The sequence below is a fragment of the Schizosaccharomyces cryophilus genome (genome assembly GCF_000004155.1).
Source record: "Schizosaccharomyces cryophilus OY26 unplaced genomic scaffold supercont4.6, whole genome shotgun sequence".
Classification (NCBI taxonomy): Eukaryota; Fungi; Ascomycota; class Schizosaccharomycetes; order Schizosaccharomycetales; family Schizosaccharomycetaceae; genus Schizosaccharomyces; species Schizosaccharomyces cryophilus.
The window spans coordinates 343059-356434 of record NW_013185629.1 but is presented as its reverse complement, the minus strand read 5'-3'; the positions used below and the strand labels follow the sequence as shown (position 1 = coordinate 356434).

General features: G+C 37.6%; 6 protein-coding genes across 6 annotated transcripts; 4 read left to right on the top strand and 2 right to left on the bottom strand.

The window, feature by feature from the left end:
- Positions 1-14: 14 nt before the first annotated feature.
- Positions 15-1866, top strand: SPOG_01029 (C-14 sterol reductase Erg24). Its single transcript, XM_013169300.1, has one exon. It carries the CDS (start codon positions 120-122, stop codon positions 1404-1406), a length of 1287 nt encoding a protein of 428 aa, XP_013024754.1. The 5' UTR covers positions 15-119; the 3' UTR covers positions 1407-1866.
- Positions 1867-3051: 1185 nt separating this feature from the next.
- SPOG_01028 (ribosomal RNA processing element (RRPE)-binding protein) lies at positions 3052-4335 on the top strand (the record flags this gene model as incomplete). The annotated part of the gene is made up of 2 exons (XM_013169299.1): positions 3052-3909; positions 3964-4335. 2 exons carry the CDS (start codon positions 3052-3054, stop codon positions 4333-4335), a joined length of 1230 nt encoding a protein of 409 aa, XP_013024753.1.
- A 753-nt stretch (positions 4336-5088) lies between these two features.
- SPOG_01027 (uncharacterized protein) lies at positions 5089-5292 on the bottom strand (the record flags this gene model as incomplete). The annotated part of the gene is made up of 1 exon (XM_013169298.1): positions 5089-5292. The coding sequence occupies one exon, from the start codon at positions 5290-5292 to the stop codon at positions 5089-5091; it is 204 nt and encodes a 67-aa protein (XP_013024752.1).
- Positions 5231-8990, top strand: SPOG_01026 (APC amino acid transporter). Its single transcript, XM_013169297.1, has one exon. It carries the CDS (start codon positions 5988-5990, stop codon positions 7857-7859), a length of 1872 nt encoding a protein of 623 aa, XP_013024751.1. The 5' UTR covers positions 5231-5987; the 3' UTR covers positions 7860-8990.
- Positions 8741-10787, bottom strand: SPOG_01025 (histone acetyltransferase complex subunit Eaf7). The gene is made up of 3 exons (XM_013169296.1): positions 10325-10787; positions 10031-10164; positions 8741-9975 (listed from the first exon to the last, which is right to left on the bottom strand). The coding sequence occupies exons 1-3, from the start codon at positions 10470-10472 to the stop codon at positions 9451-9453; spliced, it is 807 nt and encodes a 268-aa protein (XP_013024750.1). The 5' UTR covers positions 10473-10787; the 3' UTR covers positions 8741-9450.
- Positions 10402-13348, top strand: SPOG_01024 (membrane bound O-acyltransferase). The gene is made up of 3 exons (XM_013169295.1): positions 10402-11805; positions 11861-11981; positions 12057-13348. Exons 1-3 carry the CDS (start codon positions 11483-11485, stop codon positions 13149-13151), a joined length of 1539 nt encoding a protein of 512 aa, XP_013024749.1. The 5' UTR covers positions 10402-11482; the 3' UTR covers positions 13152-13348.
- Positions 13349-13376: the final 28 nt, after the last annotated feature.

Sequence of the window (13376 nt, the reverse complement as noted above, 5' to 3'; positions counted from 1 at the left end):
ATTATGAATGTGTGGTGAATTTAAGATCGAGTATACGAATTATGGGCTGACTTTTTAGAACTCAAACCAATTGACTATAAATGCATATTTAGTAAGCATCGGGTAAAGCAAACGAAATTATGAACAAGAAAGCAGGAAACTTCAAGAAGGAACCAAAAGAATTTGAATACGAGTTTTTCGGACCCACTGGTGCCTTAGCCGTATTTTTACTTACAACAGTGGTACTATTTGGACTTTATTTTGGTTGCAATGAAAATGGTTGCCCAGCATATCCTCAGAAGATACTGTCTATGATTTATGATGCTAAGTTTATTGATGTGTATTCGTTTCAGCTGTACTTGTGCTGGCTAGGGGCACTTATCCTGGCGTGGCATGTCTTGCCAGGAGAATGGGTGAAAGGTACACCTATTGATGAAAAAGGAAGTCGTCTCGATTACAAAATGAACGGATTTGCTACTGCTAGTCTAGTTTTGGGAGTCACTAGTGGATTTATTTATATGAAAGGACCTGAATGCATGGAGCTGATTTGGAGTCGATTTTTACCTCTGATGACATCTGCCTATATCGTTTCCATTTTCCTTTCTATATACTGTTACATTTCTAGTTTCATCGGTCAAAAGCGCTTGGCCGAAGGTGGAAATTCGGGAAATATAGTGTATGACTGGTTTATTGGGCGATTGCTAAATCCTCGGATTGGAAATTTTGATATAAAGGTTTTTTCTGAACTGAGACCGGGTTTAATTTTGTGGGTTCTTTTAGACATTGCATTTGCATGCAGGCAGTACGTTCTGCTGAATGGAAGAATCACCGATAGCATGGTTCTGGTATTAGTTTTCCATTCTTGGTACGTTCTAGATTCTCTCTTTTATGAAAATGCTGTTCTGACTACTATGGATGTAACCACTGATGGTTTGGGTTATATGCTTTGCTTAGGTAACTTGGCTTGGGTGCCTTTTACTTATGGCCTCCAAGCCCGTTACTTATCTTTTCATCCAGTGGACCTTGGAATTCCTTGTACAATTGCCATCATCTTCCTTCAATTGCTAGGTTATTACATTTTCCGAGGAACCAACAGTCAAAAGAATATGTTCCGTAATAACCCTACCGACCCAAGCGTCAAAAACTTAAAGTATATGGAAACCAAACGTGGGACCAAGCTGCTTATTGATGGATGGTATGGAAAATCCCGCCATATCAATTATTTCGGCGATTGGTTGATGGCCTGGGCTTGGTGTTTACCAGTAGGATTTGGATCCGCTATTCCTTACTTTTACGTTGCTTACTTTGCGGTGCTATTAATACACAGGTATGGAAGAGATGATCATAAGTGCCATCAGAAATATGGAGAGGATTGGAATAAATATTGCCAAATAGTCAAGTATCGCATTATCCCCTACGTCTATTAAACCCGTTCTAATCTAATCTTATACTAATAAATTTTCTGAAAAGAATGTGCGAAGATATATAAATAGCAGGAAAGAAGGTATTGCAGAGAATGAAGCAAATGAAAATCTATACGATAGAAACAATTACAAAACAGAAAAGAAATAAAGTGAACAAAAAGTAGCAAAAAAGTCTTGTTCATTTGGAAGAAAAAGGAACTTTTATTTGGGCAAGTTTTGCTGATATTGAAAGATTTAGGGAATGCAGATCCTTTGTTTACATTTCACCTGCTGTGGATCTGTAGATCCTTCACTATATATAATTTTCCCTCTTCTCTGTACTTACCCTCTTTTTGTACCTTACCATAAGTTGAGAGCTATAGAAACACCTTAGAAATTTAAAAGATTCAATAAACGATCGACTAGTTGTTTCCTCTTTTTGTTTATAAATACTTTCTTCGCTTGCATGATTGCGAGTTTGAATATTCAAACCGTCTGAAAAAATAATTACTGAAAACTTATTCATTTTAATCACAGAATAAGTATTCTCTAAAGGTTGTTTGCTTGAACTACTAAGAGAGCGTCTGAAAATCGGAATTGTGTGAATCTGTTTCTTGAAGAATTCATCTATTGATTAAACTTAAACGGTTTGCCATCTTTCCACATTAATTTGTTGATCTTCAAACGTGTTTGAAGCAGATCTTAAACTGAAAACGCTAAAATTTCTACGAATTGGTTTCGGGCCTAGTGATTACCTTTTCATATTCCCATCCATTACTTGACTCTGAAGGAAAGAAATAACAGCAGGCAAAAACACGAACACTGAGAAAATCAGCTATTGAAAATTTAAAGAAGTATCGCAACGTTTTTTCATTCAGGAATCAACACTTAAACTCTACTTATTTTCAATATACAAGTAACCCCACAAAGTGCTAAACCCTTATTCTCTCTTTGTTCAACTTTGAATCTCGGCCCCGAACTTCTTTCATTCCATTTTGTCCATATAATTTTCACTATTGGCTTAAAGCTTCTATACTAGCGGGGCAGATTGATCTTACATTACATAGTAAAGACAAGGGAGGTTTTCTGCCGCAAGCCGAACCGTTGACTTGTTGATATATATATATATGGGAATTGGATTTGCCGTCTGCCATAATCATTTGGAATTTCTTTTTTTAGGGTGTTAATTACCTTAAGGAACCGAGTCTTTGGTGAGATCTGAATATTTGCCTTCTCTGTTTACGAATATATATAGAACACGACGCTTGTAAACAACAAAACAGAAGGCAATTTGTTATTATCCTTGGTTTTTTGTTTTTTTGCGCGCCTATTGAATACGGATTTAAGCTACAAATTATTATCTACTGGATACGTGGAATTTTCGGTCCATTATTTCACCTACGTATATACATAGATTGTGAAGGGAGTTATTACCATTTTTTCCATCCGCTATCGTTTCTTTCTTTTTTTATTAATTCTTATTATTTTAACCTGTTATTTTCAAAAACTGACGCCCTCTAAAAAAATATTGCGCTTAATCTCTCAATTGTGATTTTTACGCTCTTTCTCTTCCAATACCCGCATTTTCTCAAATATTTATTGAAAATACATTCGTTGATTTTAACTTATATATAAATATATACCCGATAGAAACAAAATCAAGCTGAGTATGTCGCAAGGTGAAGGATCTGCATTCTCTGGCGAAAAGTATGGTCAGAAATCGTCGTTTTCTAAAAGCAATTTTGGCGCTTCTGCGTCCTTGACCACTGGTGGCATAAGTGCGATGATGTCTGGCAAAGGCCACAGCAATGTTGGCCATAGACCTCAAGAATACGAGACAAAAGAGTTGCGGAAAGTACCGAAATCTACGCTCTCATCGCAATTGAGACATTCTATCAATGAAGGAAAGAGAGGGAATAACCCAATTCCATTTACGGAACGAGATAATTTAGACGGCCGAAGGGGAAGTGTTCCTTTAGATTCAACGAAGGTTTCTTCTGAATTGTCGCAAGGGAATAATTCGTCTACAGTTGTTGATACTTTATGTACTCACTATTTACCAACCATACTTTCTACGCATGGCTCGTTACCCATTCGACAATTAATGTTGATGTTGAGCGAAACATACCCGATGTTTAATGTACTAAGTCCGACACAACAACGAAGGGCTTTAACAAAGGCGCTCGAATCTCAAAAGGGGGTCATGTTTGACAAAGTTGGTTGGGGGCGTTGGATTCTTCGGGAAGACGCAGTTTCTACATCCATTGAGAGACCTTCGTCCTCGGCGCCCAATGTTAGCTTTTTTGAGAAGGATCAAGAAAGAGATGTCAGCATTCCACAAACATCCACCAAATCGCCTTCCCATAACCAAAGGATAGAAAAATCAGAATCGACCTTGCCCAAAGAAGAAGAAGTGTCAAAGAAGGAAGATGATATGGAAATAGATACAGATATGGATGTTCCGGTCAAGCAAACTATTGCAGATTCTAGAAGCACGATGGTTCACCATAAAAAGTCGAACAAGGAGGTAACGAGTCATTCGATGCAGACACCTTTTTCTAGTTTTTTTGCATCATTAGAGGAAACTCCTGGAAGCTACACGGCGCATTTGGGTGGTCTGGTGAGTCCTCGAGAACAAACGCCTTCGTTATTTTGTGGACAATACCATGATAATGGTGTATATTATGAAGAAGAAGATGAAGATGATGACGAAAACGACTTTTATGAAGACGACAATGAAGATGATTCGGTAATGCCACCTTTTGTCTTGGATGAAGATCAAGTTCTGGATGGTGGTGGAGAAAGTACAGACGAAGAAGATTGGCGTGGCATTGGAACGGAAGCACTTTTACGGAAAGGAAATGCGGTACCGTTGCGCCGTTTATCAAAAGGGATGTTACGAAAAGATCAAATGGCAGCAGAAGCGATGTTGATGCTTCATGGGTCTCTTTAATGATATTGAATATGGAAATTGTCAGAATTACTTGTACATAAAAAGCTCTTGTTGATGATGATTATACTAATGATAGTAATGAAATTGCATGATAAAAAAAAAAAGAATGATGAATAGCATGACCGAAATGTAGTTCATGATATGAACAGCAAATCAGTTGATTTTCGCAAAGAATTGGAGAAAGAACAGTACATGTTGAGAAGGTATATCTGTCAAGAGAGAGTTTTACATTATGTAAAGATCACGGGAGTAAGAACAACTACTTGGATTGGAAGACATTCCCAGCATAGAATAGAGCAATTAAGAGGGTGGTTTTAACATTGTAAACAAACATGTTCGGTTTGGTTGACCTAGACGATGATGATGTGTAGTAGGTTAAGCTTTTTTTTAAGCGAAGTTCGTTAAAAAAAGCTTCTCAAAGGGAAAACGAAAAGTAGAAAATAAAAAGTCTAGTAATTTGCTTTTTTTTTTGTATTTTACAAAGATTTAGCCATCTGCTGTTTACTTTGCTGTGGAAGAAGACAGTCTAATCTCTCTCTCTCTCTCTCTCTCTCTCTCTCTCTCATTAGAAGAAAAAGAATTCCAGCAAGAATATAGAACCATTACAATCTTTTTCTAACTAAAAAGAAATTATACATGACACTTGAATGCTTTGTCAAAATGAATTCCATTTTATTGTTTGTTTACTGTCATTCATTTGGTATGTGTTTTTTTTTTATTTACTTCTTCTTTTTGTTTACATCCTCGTGCTATCTATCCCAATGGCTCGTACGTTCTTATCTCGGCGTTTATCTTTTTTTCCCGGGAGATAGCGTCACTGACACTTCTATCAAAGTTGGTCGCTACTGGTCGAGGCGGATTCTTTTGAGTATATAAATAAACGAAGAACCCAACACAGGTTTTCTCTTTTTTTAGTTGTTTTTTGTTCTTCTTCTTCTCCTCCTCCTCCTTCTCCATATTCTCTATATTCGCTGGTTCTTGTTTATTCTTTTTCGCAGCTTTTCTTTAGTGTTTTCGTGTTTGTGCTCCGTATTTCCTATTGCCACTTACATACGTTTTTGCCTTGGTCATATTTACGGTTCTTATAACGAGAAAGGTAATTTTTGACATCATTAACGTTTTTTAACGAGATCGTTATCCGATACTTTAGCTTAGTTAGGTATATGGTTGAATTTTTGATTCTTCCTCACTTACCTATTTCCTCAGTAACGTGGTATATACGAAAAATTGCTGTTTAGTCAGTCAGTTATTTCTCGTATTATAGCAATTAAAAGGCTATATAAAGGTTTATTAACGGCCATTTTGTATCCATATTTTTGTTCATTTCTTGTTTTTTCACATTTTGGTTTCAACACCTGAAAATTCCCTTTTTTTTGCCCCTCCAGCTTTGTTGTTTTCTTCATTGTTAAAACTAATTGATCTTATTGAAATTTCTTTTCCTTTCGTTCTTTCCTTACTTCACTTGCAGGTTTGGATTACCTGCATTCTTATTTAAGATTTTCCATTACAAAATCTAAATTAATTATTTACTTTTTCTGCAAAAAGGCGTCTTTTATTTTTGTCCACCACGTTTACCTTGGATTAATAGACTCGGACTGATTATTCTTTCCTGCATCCGTTTTATTTTTGTGTTTTTGTTTTATTGTTAAAAAATGGACCCAAATTCCTCTTCCATGAGCATGGGATCTCCTTATCCCCCTCCTGATTCCATTCAACTTCAGCAGCGACATCCTTTTCCAAAGGAAGATGACAAAACCAACGACTTTACAAAACAAACCGCTTCAGATTTTGATTTTGATTCACGAACCTCTCACGATAAAGGTAGTGTCGAGTCTTACAGAAAGAGTTCTTTTGGTACCCGAGTTTTAGACGTTTTCCGCTCCTATAAACTTGCTCCTGATAATGATAATACAGACGTCAAAAATAGTGAAGACTTTTTGAAGCCTCGTCACCTACAAATGATTGCCATCGGTGTTTGTATTGGTACTGGTCTTTATGTCGCCGTCGGAAAATCTCTCAAAAACTCTGGTCCAGGTAGTGTTATGATTAATTTTATTCTCCTTACTTCCATGATTCTTCCGTTAATTATATGCCTTGGCGAGCTTTGCTGTGTGTTTCCTAACCAACCTAGTATTGCCATGTATCCGGGTCGTTTCTGTAGTGAAAACCTTGGTTTCGCTGCATCCTGGCTGTACTTTCTCTTTTGGCTTACTACATTACCTAGTGAAATTTCTGCTGCTACTGAGGTCGTTGGTTTTTGGAAAAGTCAGCATGCCAATACGGCCGTGTGGGTCACTGTTTTTCTGGCTTATGTCGTTCTTGTTAATGCCATGGGCGCTGCGGGTTATGGCGAGACTGAGTTTTTTAGCTCTTTCCTTAAGGTGCTATCTATTATTATTTTTTTCTTTGTTTCCATCATCATTAACTGTGGTGCTGCTCCCAAAGGTAGCTATATCGGTGCCAAATATTGGCATGATCCTGGAGCCTTTAAAAATGGGTTTAAAGGTTTTTGCTCTGTCTTTCTTGCTTCCGCTTATTCCCTTATGGGTACCGAAAACGTTGGTACCGCTGCCGGAAACACTACTAACCCTCAAAAGGCTATTCCTGCCGCTGTCAAAAAGGTTTTTTATCGGGTACTTTTCTTCTACCTCATCACCATTTTCTTGATTACCTTAGTTGTGCCTTACAACGATCCCGAATTAGGGAATGTGAGTCCTTTCATTATTGCCATCCAGAACAGTGGTATAAAAGTGCTTCCTGATATCTTTAACGCTATTATCTTAGTTTCGATTTTATCAGTTGGCAATAGTGCTGTCTTCGCCGCTTCTCGAAGTGGCATTGCTCTTGTCCGTCAAGGATGGGCACCTCGCTTTATTGGCCGAGTTGATCAAAAGGGTCGTCCTGTCATTAGTTATTTGTTTTCCTTTGCCTTCGCTTGTCTGAGTTATGTTGGCGCCGCTCCTAAGGGAGGGGTTATTTTTGACTGGTTGTCGGCTGTATCTGGTGGTGGCTCATTCTTCGTTTGGGGATTGACATTCTTATCGCATATTCGCCTTAGGCATGCTATGAAAGCTCAAAATGTTCCTGACACTATATTGCCCTATCAGTTTAAAGGCAGTCTCTATATGAGTTATTACGGGCTTTTAATTAATTTTTTAGCATTGTGTACTTTGGTGTATATTTCCATTTTCCCCCTTTCCCATAACCCTCCTAATGCTTATGACTTCTTTGTGTCTTTTCTGGGTCCTGCGTTCTTCATTGTTTTCTTAATCATCAGTCCTTTTGTTGTTGGATTCAAATATACTCCTTTAAAAGATATCGATCTAGTTACTGGCCGTTATGATATAGTGGGTATGAAGAGCTTTAGAGCGGATTCTAATAATGCTGAGATTGAGCAAAAAGATAAAGATAGCAATGTCGTTTTTGAGGCTCAGAATTCGGATCCTGAGAAGTTTGCTGGAGCGTTTCAGAATAGTCCTCCGAAGAGAGGCATTTTCAACCGCATCTATAACATTATGTGTTGATTGCATTTAGACATGCAATGGTCGGCACCATTGAAAACTTCTTATGACGACTCCTTCAATGAGATATGTGTCCCTTTCCGTTAGAAAATGTTTGGTTTCGTTATTTTTTTCCATCATGGAAAGTGTTTTTTTTTAGAAAAAAAGTTTTTGCCCGAAGAAACTTCTTTTTTTTTGTCCACAATCGTTGTTTTGGTTGTATAAAAGAATCCTGAATTGGATGGATTCCCCTAAGGATTGAAAGACAGAGAAAGCTAAGAAGCTAAAGGTTCTTTTGTCTTCAATAAGCTGTGCTTGTATCGTTTAGTTTTGTCGTATTTATTGTTTCTGTATCTCCTAATAATTTTGTAATTGTTCCAACCTTCTTTATTGTTTTGCAAGGTTCGCAATACCAAAAGAAAATGATTCTTGATGTGTGTATCATCGTTCTGCTTTCATCTGTTTCTCTCGGCAGTACCCATAGAAGAAAAACTAAATGAATAAAAGATGCTGTTCTGCATTTGTACAAGTTGTCTTTTCTATCGATATGTTCATCTGTGCCAATCAAAAAGTTCTTGCTCAAATGAAGACGAAGCTGACTGATGAATTGTCAAAAATAGGATTTCCTTTCTACGTTTATTTCTTTCCCTTGTATTCGTTTGTTTCGTTTTAAAAGCAGAGCAGAGTCATACTGCATTTTCTTCTCCAGCAGGCCTGACTTTGATTTATTGTATTGCTCTTGTTTTTATAGTATCTTTCCGGCAAATCCTTGTAAGGTTCCACGTTTATGGGCAACCAACTTTTCTGTGCTGTGTATTATTTTACATGTTTTTCCCACTGTTTTGTTGTCATCCTTCTTTGTCTTTTTATATAGTGCTTGCTATTGTTAGTCTGATAAATATGAATTGCTTTCATGATTGATACACGCATATACGTCTATTTATATATTTTTATTATCTGGTGAGCATAGAGCATCGCATCATTTGATAAAGCGCTTCTATAATATTATCTATTTTAATTTCTAATCCAGAACCTTTATTGCGTGGAAATCCATGCGAGCTCCTCCAAAGTACATAGGATCGTTGACGAAATAGGAAGATAGCAACTGTAGACGAACAGTCTTAAATAAATAAACAGATAAACAGATTAAATGAGAAAAGCAAAGCGTAGGGGTAGCAGCATCAGTAGGCAAAAGAAAAAGAAATACGAAAATTAATCACGGGTTTAGGAGTTGTTTGTTGCTCTTGATCTTGAATATGAAGGAAGAAATGATGGGAAATAGTTCAAACAAAGGAAACCCACTGAAATATATGGCAACAAAATAGGAATGGCTTTGAGCGAATTTAAAAGAAAACCGAATCGAATTGCTTGATCAAAATATGGATGGATGATTCTGGTTGGGTTTTCAACAATCTTCGTTCGTCAAGTCAGTCCGTCACCACCTTTGGTGATTATCGGTGCTGTTTAAAGTTGTGTGTCAGGCGAAGGACAGAAAGGAAGAGAAATATATTAAAACGAGCTGTTTTCCGAATTGTATAAAGCATAAAAAACCTCAAATGAGTTGGAAGAGATATAAACAAGATGCACATAGTTAATCGACACATTCGTAGTCTTGCTAAGTTCTCCGACTCCGGGTGCTTCTTCGAACAGCTGGAGGAGATGTATTTGCAAGCTCCGATTGCTTTTGAGCAGCAGCTTGCGTGTTTGATGGCCTCGAATTTGATTCTTTTGAATGTTTTTCATAAACGTTATTTTCCTCCTCTTCTGCTTGCTTTTGCTTTGAAGAACCTTCATCGTGGATATTCAAAGGGGTTGTTTGTTTCATGGAAGATGAACGTAATTGCTTAGCAGCTGGTTCATCCAAGGTATCTTCATCCCTTTCCTCTTTCACATTGAGATCCGCAGAACTTTCTTTTTTATTAGCAGCAGCAGCAGCAGCCAAGCTAGATCGAGTCATCTTTTTCTCGCCTATGCCACCAGCCTTAAGGGCAGATTTGGAGGAGGCGGACGAGGAAGGAAGCTTTGTAGTATTCAGAATGTATTTTGGGAGTTCAAAATCTATTTGATGTTCCTCTTGAATGTTGTCTTTTTCTCTATCGCGCTTACGCGTTTCACCAACAGATGGTGAAGGAACGGCTTCCTAATTGAGAAGATTTTGTTAGCGACATTTGTTTAGTTCTTCTATTTTTTCATACCAATCGTTCAAATTCCTGTAAGTTGTAAAGTGTTTCTAATTTTTTCCAAACGTCTTGGACACGCTTTGTGGATGTTTGGCATCCTTCATGAATCATTCGTAACATTCCAATCATATGAAAGTGTTTTTCAGTTCCTAGAGAGAGTCGTTAGAACAAACCTTGATTCCTGGAAACGACCATTTTCTATCATTCATCGGACGTTTGTCTTTTGTTGGCCGATACAGGCAAAAACGTCTTCTTTTAAACTCATTTTACAAAGGCATTCTGTGTCATGACAACAAATCTCTTCCTTACCTATTGGTCGCAAGCCTTGGCAAATTGCCTTTAGCAGCAAAGTTTCTTCCAGGATTGACCATTCATCCGAAGAAAACGACGTTTTCTTTTCTTCTTTTTCCTCCTTTAGATGTGGATCCGAAGAAGCCTGGGTTCCCATACTGCTCATTTCCCAAAGCTTTCTTGCCAATTCCAACTATTCCTGTTCTTAACTCAACGTCTTGAGCCAAGAATCGCTCAAAAAATGTAATCTCTTCTGCTAGCGATGTATTTCGATTGAAAGGAAAAAATTAAAGTAAAACCCAGAAAGATGTAAAATATCTCGCACAACTTTTGGAAGGATGTTCAGTAGTACCCATCAACAAGGCCAAGTCTTCCCTCAGACCAACGCGTTCCCACCCTCCTCTTACCTACTATTCCTTCCTTTATGAAAAAGATCATACTTGACAGAGGGTAAAAACTTGTTGGTTGACCATTTCCAAACAGTTTCTTCTTGTTTCTTTATAGGCAGGACCTTTGCTTATCCTGGAGCAAAAAGCCCAAAAAAGAGGATACCAACAAAGCAAACCACTTACAAAATTTTGGAAAAGATACTGGAAAGAATTGAATTGGATTTCTGGCTCTGCAAGTTTTTTTAATTTTTTCTTAATTTTTGTTAATGCTATGTTTGTTTACAGTTTAACAAATGTTTCCAAAGCACGTTATAGCATTTTGCGCTTCCGTTAAATTGTTTAGTGACATTGCATAACTGCGTAATATGGATTTCCTAAGAAGATGGAAACAAACACAGATTGGAAAATCATTCGGTTTTCCCATTTATTCCAGTGAAAGGCAACTGAATGTCAGCATAGTAATACTGATTTTGTTACCATTGTGAACGAACGTCCTTATTCTGGAGACAAAGTTTTTGTTATTCATTAGAAGATTGATTGAACCTTTCGTAATCAGGTTGCAAAAAAGTTTGGCAAAAAAGAACGAAAAATAAGCATTTTTTGTTGGTGTTGGTTGTACCTAGTCTTCACGACTTTCTACGGCTTTGGTCATTTCGCTTACGTTTTGATTGATTTATCAAAGGAGCAGTCTTTGAAAGCTGGAGATTCATTTTGAGAATCTGCTTCTGGCAACGTTGGTTAAAGTACTTGTATCCTGTGTCACACCTTCCATTCCTCTCAGGAAATTATGTTTGAATGGATAGATGTTCCGTTTGACTGGTTGGGCTCCTTGTTAGGTGTCCCCAGTGACATGATAAAAATCCCATTTTGTTTATTGTCTTCCTATCCGCTTTCAGGCACTCTCAAACGGTTGCCTCAATCTCCTTTCCTCCGAAATACATTTTGCATTCTCGTCGGTCTTTTCTACTTAATCCCCGTTCATCATCTAACTGGTGGTACTTATATCCTCTTATTTGATGCTTTGTTTACTTACTTTACTGCTACATTGGTCCGCACTTCGTATATGCCATGGATGGTTTTTGTTGTAATCCTCAGCCATACATTCTACAGGTACTTGTCTTCGTTTACATTCTGTTCTGTAGAGGCTAACTAACCCTATAAATAGTCATGTTTGTCGGTACTTCTATCCTTCAGGTGGTAGCGACATTACTGCATCCCAAATGGTGCTTTGTATGAAGTTAACCGCCTTTGCATGGTCTGTGCACGATGGTCGTCAACCTGAAAATGTATGGAAGCATGAAAAATCTTATTTTTTATTTTTTTTTTCAATTTGTGGAACAAGGGAATGCTAACTTTTTTAGGTTTTGTCGGATTACCAAAAGCAACGTCGTTTAACAAAAATGCCTAGTCCTTTTTTCTTTCTTGGTTATGTGTTTTTCTTTCCTTCTCTTTTGGTTGGTCCGGCTTTTGATTATGTTGATTATGAGCATTTTATCACCTTGAGCATGTTTGATCGTCCCCAAGATCCATTAGAACAACAAATTACTCCCCACAGTCTAAGACCGGCTCTGGGTCGCTGCTGGCGTGGTGCTCTTTGGCTCCTTGGATTTCTTTTTGGTACGTCTTTATTTCCTCTTAGTTTTCTTTTGAGCCCCCAATTTGCCTCCTTTTCCTTGCTGAAAAAGTACGGTTATGTTATACTCACGGCTTTTATCGCTCGTATGAAATATTACGGTGCTTGGGAATTGTCTGATGGTGCATGTATCCTCTCTGGGATCGGTTACAATGGCGTAGACGAATTAAAGCGTCCACGTTGGGATCGCGTCAAAAATATCGACCCCATTGGATTTGAATTTGCTAGCAATATCAAGGGGGCCTTGGAAGCCTGGAATAAGAATACAAACAAATGGCTTCGCAATTATGTCTACTTGCGAGTTGCCAAGAAAGGAAAGCGCCCTGGATTCAAGAGTACATTAAGCACCTTTACAGTTAGCGCCCTCTGGCATGGCGTCTCTCCTGGTTATTACACGACTTTTGTTTCTGCTGCGTTCGTTCAAACTATTGCCAAGTATCATCGAAGATACATTCGTCCCTTTTTTCTTCAACAAGACATGAAAACGCCTAATTCATTCAAAAAAGTCTACGATTTCGTCGGTGTAGTCGCAACAAATATCACCGTTTCTTATTTGATCATTTCATTTCTTCTTTTAACATTGAGCGATTCCATTTATGTTTGGAGCAAACTACGCTTTTTGATCCATATATATATTGTATTGTCTATGGTTGTTTTCCATAGCCCCGTCAAGGCGAAATTAAACAAAGAAATTAAGAAGCGGACAGAAAAAGCAGATTTTGACAAGTACGATGCCAAAACGAATTTCTCCGATACGGATATTGTAAATATGTCCATTCCTGATGCAGAGAGTTTTGCTCATTCCACATTTACTACTAAGTAATGCTTATTACATTGTTACAAGAAAAATATGAAGGCATGGCATGACTCCATGAGACGCTCGCTCTTCGTATGAAAAATCCTCGAATTCCACGCTGGATTCGCTTTCGCTTTAAGAAAAATTGAAAGTAATGTGTTTACGATTGACATAAAAATGTATGACTTTAATAACTTCATTCATGAATCTATGATGACTTGGTGAAAAGTAAAAATGAGTTGTAAGTCCATC

What these genes read in the sequence shown, in the direction of transcription:
- SPOG_01029 (XM_013169300.1), top strand. Translation starts at nt 120, where the DNA reads ATGAACAAGAAAGCAGGAAACTTCAAGAAGGAACCAAAAGAATTTGAA.
- SPOG_01026 (XM_013169297.1), top strand. Translation starts at nt 5,988, where the DNA reads ATGGACCCAAATTCCTCTTCCATGAGCATGGGATCTCCTTATCCCCCT.
- SPOG_01025 (XM_013169296.1), bottom strand. Translation starts at nt 10,472, where the DNA reads ATGAGCAGTATGGGAACCCAGGCTTCTTCGGATCCACATCTAAAGGAG. An exon ending in CCAAGGCTTGCGACCAATAG is followed by an intron (nt 10,165 to 10,324) that starts GTAAGGAAGAGA and finishes GACTCTCTCTAG; the next exon opens with GAACTGAAAAACACTTTCAT. An exon ending in TACAGGAATTTGAACGATTG is followed by an intron (nt 9,976 to 10,030) that starts GTATGAAAAAAT and finishes CTTCTCAATTAG; the next exon opens with GAAGCCGTTCCTTCACCATC.
- SPOG_01024 (XM_013169295.1), top strand. Translation starts at nt 11,483, where the DNA reads ATGTTTGAATGGATAGATGTTCCGTTTGACTGGTTGGGCTCCTTGTTA. An exon ending in CTCAGCCATACATTCTACAG is followed by an intron (nt 11,806 to 11,860) that starts GTACTTGTCTTC and finishes CCCTATAAATAG; the next exon opens with TCATGTTTGTCGGTACTTCT. An exon ending in ATGGTCGTCAACCTGAAAAT is followed by an intron (nt 11,982 to 12,056) that starts GTATGGAAGCAT and finishes TAACTTTTTTAG; the next exon opens with GTTTTGTCGGATTACCAAAA.